The 5,804-nt window shown below is 46.5% G+C and overlaps 1 protein-coding gene across 1 annotated transcript; it reads left to right on the forward strand.

Moving 5' to 3' along the window:
• The first annotated feature begins 3,612 nt into the window (after positions 1–3,612).
• Positions 3,613–5,082, forward strand: BOLA1 (bolA family member 1). The gene is made up of 2 exons (XM_072428323.1): positions 3,613–3,690; positions 4,702–5,082. Exon 2 carries the CDS (start codon positions 4,726–4,728, stop codon positions 5,080–5,082), a length of 357 nt encoding a protein of 118 aa, XP_072284424.1. The 5' UTR covers positions 3,613–3,690; positions 4,702–4,725.
• The last annotated feature ends 722 nt before the right edge of the window (positions 5,083–5,804 follow it).

Raw genomic sequence — 5,804 nt, forward strand, 5'->3', positions numbered from 1 at the left:
TTTATAACTGACCGCCACTTCTTTGTTCACCTCTATTTATATCTGATTGCCACTCCTTTGTTCACCTGATCGTCACTTATAAAACCATATTTATAAATTGGCAATTTTGTACGTTGACATTCAGAAGCTCTGTTCACTTGAATGGGGTAACTGATGGCCATGTTTGGAAGTTCTACATGTGGCCCATTTGCTTCTATTGTGACGATCACTTTACTATGTTTTATAAGGTTTTATATACTATGTTTTATATAAGGTTTTAAAGTTATAAGGCTTTATAACTTTAAATGAAGCTATCCGGGGTGCGAAACAAACACCTCTGAGCTTCATCAGACTTTGTGATGCCCTACTATCTATAATGATGGAGGTGCGGCTCTTCTATGCTCATGGTGAGATTTATTAGCAGGTCTTGTACTCCATATTAAGCTTCTCAGACTGATCATCCATCACGGATCATTGCATTCTGGCTCAGGTATTTTGGCAATGAAAATCTAACAATGAGGAAATCTGGCACCAAACCTTTCATTGCATGAATTCTCAGTGAATAGTATTGTGCCCTCATTTATGGTAAAGATTGCTCACTACGAGTCTGGGGTTAGTATTTGGGGTTACATTGGGGTTTAGTATAAGGATTGATTCATGTTGAGGAAGAAAACCTAACAATGATACTGAATCGGCTCAGTGGGGAGAGAAGATAAATCCCTTCCGGGTACTTCCAGGTGTGAGGACGTGGGGCTCTTACTGCATTTAGGGGCCCAGTGCTGCTATCTGGGGGCGAGAGTCCTCAGCCCTGTATAAGCTCCAACAAGGCTCAACAATCTCAGGGCATTGCCTACTGGTTTATGGAAATACTTAAAGTGTATCTCAAACCCAAAGAGTGACAGCAATATATGGAATCCATAATAATCACATTTCTTGGGTGGCCCGGCAAACATCATAAAATTCACACCCTCAACTGCCGTATACTGATTGGGCAAAGGGGGAAAGAGGGAGGGTGTGGGTGCATGGTGCTAGGGAGGGCATGGGTGCATGGTGCTATGGAGGGCGTGGGTGCATGGTGCTAGGGAGGGCGTGGGTGCATGGTGCTATGGGTGCATGGTGCTAGGGAGGGCATGGGTGCATGGTGCTAGGGAGGGCATGGGTGCATGGTGCTACGGAGTGCGTGGGTGCATGGTGCTAGGGAGGGCATGGGTGCATGCTGCTACGGAGGGCGTGGGTGCATGGTGCTAGGGAGGGCACGGGTGCATGGTGCTTAGGAGGGCGTGGGTGCATGGTGCTTAGGAGGGCATGGGTGCATGGTGCTAGGGATGGCATGGGTGCATGGTGCTACAGAGGGCATGGGTGCATGGTGCTAGGGAACGTATGGGTGCATGATGCTAGGGAGGGCATGGGTGCATGGTGCTAAAGAGGGCATGGGTGCATGGTGCTAGGGAGGGCATAGGTGCATGGTGCTAGGGGGGCATGGGTGCATGGTGCTACGGAGGGCGTGGGTGCATGGTGCTAGGGAGGGCATGGGTGCATGGTGCTAGGGATGGCATGGGTGCATTGTGCTACAGAGGGCATGGGTGCATGGTGCTACGGAGGGCGTGGGTGCATGGTGCTACGGAGGGCATGGGTGCATGGTGCTACGGAGGGCATGGGTGCATGGTGCTACGGAGGGCATGGGTGCATGGTGCTAGGGAGGGCATGGGTGCATGGTGCTAGGGAGGGCATGGGTGCATGGTGCTAGGGAGGGCATGGGTGCATGGTACTAGAGAGGGCATGGGTGCATGGTGCTAAAGAGGGCATGGGTGCATGGTGCTAGGGAGGGCATGGGTGCATGGTGCTAGGGAGGGCATAGGTGCATGGTGCTAGGGGGGGCATGGGTGCATGGTGCTAAGGAGGTCATGGGTGCATGGTGCTAGGGAGGTCATGGGTGTATGGTGCTAGGGAGGTCATGGGTGCATGGTGCTAAGGAGGTCATGGGTGCATGGTGCTAGGGAGGGCGTGGGTGCTTGGTGCTAGGGAGGGCATGGGAGCATGGTGCTAGGGAACGTATGGGTGCATGGTGCTAGGGAACGTATGGGTGCATGGTGCTATGGAGGGCATGGGTGCATGGTGCTAGGGAGGGCATGGGTGCATGGTGCTCGGGAGGATTTGGTGCTCAGTGGAATGAGACGAAGGGGACTGGTACTCAGTGAGGGCAAAAGAAGGGCAAAGGTGCTTGGTGGAGGAGAAGGGAGGGCATTAGTGTTCGGTGAGGGTAGATTGAGGGCATCAGTGCTCAGTGGGGGCAGAGAGAGGGCATTTGTGCTCAGTGGGGGAGAAGGGATGGCATTAGTGTTCAGTGAGGGTAGATTGAGGGCATTGGTGCTCAGTGGGATAAGAGGAAGGACCTGGTGATCAGTGGGTAGAAAGGAGGAAAGGAGGACATTGATACACATGGGGGGGCATTAGTGTTCAGTACGGGTAAATAAAGGGCATTTTTGCACAGTGGTGGGAAAGGGAGGTCATTGGCAATCAATGCTTAAAGAAGGGGTAATCCAATAACTTTTGGAGGTAGAAAGGGGGCACTGACACTCTGTTGAGGAAACGTAGGGCATCTTTGCTCTGTGGTTTGATTAGGTTTCGGTGGAGGACATTGGTGTCAGTGGGTGATATATTACTATTGAAATGACTACATACCTGCCCATGCTCTGCGTCCCACACTTCCTCCTCCCTCTTCCAGGGGATCACTGCACCCAACAGCGGCACAAAGTAGCAAAGCCAAGCGGCTCCTCTCCATGCCCAATCGGTATTTTGATGTGGCCCAGTATAGAACACATTCTACTTATTGTGGTCCTGGTGACATCACGCAATCAATGTACTATATGGAGGAGCAATGTTGTCACCACGATATGGCAGGACATATGCTATGACTACAGAACACCTCCCCCTTATCTCTGTAATAGGGACAGGAGTTTATAGTCCATAAAGAGAATGCAGACAGGACTGATAACGAGTCCACTTATCAAACAGAAAATACACTGTGGTGTTTGGTGTCTGGAATTCGTTTGATGTTGGTGATTTTTCTATCATCTCTCTGCTATTCTCTTTTGTATGTGTGCTCAAATAGAAGAAAACACCTTCCTAATTATTAGCGGGTTGGATTATAAGAGATGCCTTGCTGTTTTTTTTTTTTATAATCATTAACTCTATTCTATATGAGGCTCCAGGTGGGATGACCTGATATAGAGATCCTGACTGCCCCTGGTCTGGCTCCTCCCCAATACCTCCTATTGGTATTTCTATCATCATTTAAAATGTGCATTAATGATGACACGCCCGCCACCTAGTGGCCAAATGTAAAATCCTTTATGAGCATTAGTCTACCAAATGTAGTACAAGCCCGCCACCTGCTGGACAAATGTGAAATAGTTTGTCACAAGTAAATAATATGAAAGGAGTTACTCCTAAGTTTTCATTATAGCGCTTGCTGATTATGCTGAAATAACAGAAACATAACTGCATGAAGGTCACAACTATAAAATATTTCGTTTTTTATTAATTACGACTGATCAGTATAGGACACAGGCATGGTCGGCCGATGCATGCTGGGAGTGTAGTTCCCTGTGATTGACCGCACTGGCGAGGTCGGGCACCAGGAACTACATTACCCAGAATGCTCTGCGCGCTCTGGCTGTCAGGTAGCGGGGACGGAAGCAGCAGTGTGCTGTGAGTATCATACTATTATATTATAATGACTATTTATTATTGTACTTCTATCAGTGTGATACATTGTAGTCCTACCAATGTCATATCAATGGGAATGTACTACCTATGTCATGTTAGAATCATTGCACCCCTAATATGTAATATCTGCTTACTGAACACATGCTATAGGGACCATAGTACCTTTACCAATGTCATTGGGACTACTGAAACTCATAACAGTGAAATATTGGGATCATTGTACCCAGCTAATGTCATATATTACTGTACCCCTGCTACTGTCCTATCAGGATCCTTGTACCCCTGTAACTGTCCTATCAGGATCCTTGAACCCCTGCCACTGTCCTATCAGGATCCTTGAACCCCTGCCACTGTCCTATCAGGATCCTTGAACCCCTGCCACTGTCCTATCAGGATCCTTGTACCTCTGCTACTGTCCTATCGGGTTCGTTGTACCCCTGCCACTGTCCTATCGGGTTCATTGTACCCCTGCCACTGTCCTATCAGGATCCTTGTACCCCTGCCACTGTCCTATCAGGATCCTTGTACCCCTGCCACTGTCCTATCAGGATCCTTGTTCGGGATCCTTGTACCCCTGCCACCGTCCTATCGGGATCCTTGTACCCCTGCCACTGTCCTATCGGGTTTATCGTACCCCTGCCAATGTAACATTAGGGTACAATTATGACAAAATGACATGTGGATTGCTGCACTCCTACCAATATATTATTGGGATCATTGCAATAAAGTATTGGAATTATTGTACTCCTACCAATGTTGTATTGGGATCATTGGGCCCATATCAGTGTAATATTGGATGATTATATCTCGTCATATCTTATACAATCTTATACAATCAGGATCTCTCTACACCTCCAAGTGTAATATCAGGATTGCTGTACTCCTGTAAATGTTATGTCAGGATATGAAAATCATCATTTGTTGCAGATTAAAAAAGATAGATACATTTTAATGTCATCACACTTCATTCACTGATTGCATTTACTCATATAGACTTACGGCAGATCCGCAGTGCCGATGCTTTCATCGCGGCTCCTCCAGTCTTGCAGACACATTCCATCTGTCTTGGCATCTTCCAGATATTCTTCTTTTCCGCAAACAATGGAGAAACCCGTGGAGACTTCCATCAGGTCCAAGCTGACTCAGAGCCTGGCACCCTGCCACCTAGAGGTGCACAACGAGAGCCATATGCATGCCGTGCCCCCTGGATCGGAGACCCACTTTAAAGTCGTGGTGGTATCTGAGGCGTTCAATGGGAAGCCGCTCATACAGAGACACAGACTGGTCAACGACTTGCTGAAAGAGGAGCTCGCCGGCTCTGTCCATGCTTTGTCTATCCAGGCTAAGACTCCAGAACAATGGCAGGAGAAATAAACATGAGACTGTGTTTTCTGAGCCTGAAGACATTTTGTGTGTGATTTGCTTTTGACACGTGGTACTTCTGGGTGCCCCGGAACCCTTTTTCTTTTATCAGTGCTTTGAGGACAACTGTCCCCCTTTGTATCTCTATTTCTTTTCTTTCCTTTAGCCCAACTAAACACAGTGAAGATCTGCTGGAAAAGTTTTTTTAGTTTTTGATAAGGTTGTGAAATGTTAGAACGTCTTTTTTTTTTTTTTGTACTAAATTTTAATTTAGTAATCAGTCATAATCCATAATCAAACATGTACAATCATAATATCAAAAACCACAAAAAGGAAACAACATCGTAATAAAACATATTAAAAAGTATTGCAAAACTTAGTACAGTATAAATGTGTATATGTAATGACCAATCTGGTGACACTTTTTAATATAAAACAAAAAGCAAAAAACAAAATTAGAAACCTATAGCAACATATAGAAAGAAAAGGAAGGAAAAGAAAAAGAAGAGGGGACATCACTTTTTTTTATTTTGTCTCGGTGTCTATGGAGATCGACTCTCACTGTTGTTCCTGCGGAAATACAAAATTTCCATGTGTCACCAGAACAGGAAGTTATGATTAATCTTCTCTCAGAGACCTGTCTTGCTGACCACTTCCTAAGAAAAGTATCCAACTCACAAGAGATCTCCATTCACTTTCTGTTGTGGTGCTGGGAAATGGAGTGAAATAGGAGA

Source organism: Pyxicephalus adspersus, chromosome 12, assembly GCF_032062135.1.
Source record: "Pyxicephalus adspersus chromosome 12, UCB_Pads_2.0, whole genome shotgun sequence".
Lineage (NCBI taxonomy): Eukaryota > Metazoa > Chordata > Amphibia > Anura > Pyxicephalidae > Pyxicephalus > Pyxicephalus adspersus.

Coding starts and splice junctions, on each gene's coding strand:
- BOLA1 (XM_072428323.1), top strand. CDS start 4,726: ATGCTTTCATCGCGGCTCCTCCAGTCTTGCAGACACATTCCATCTGTC.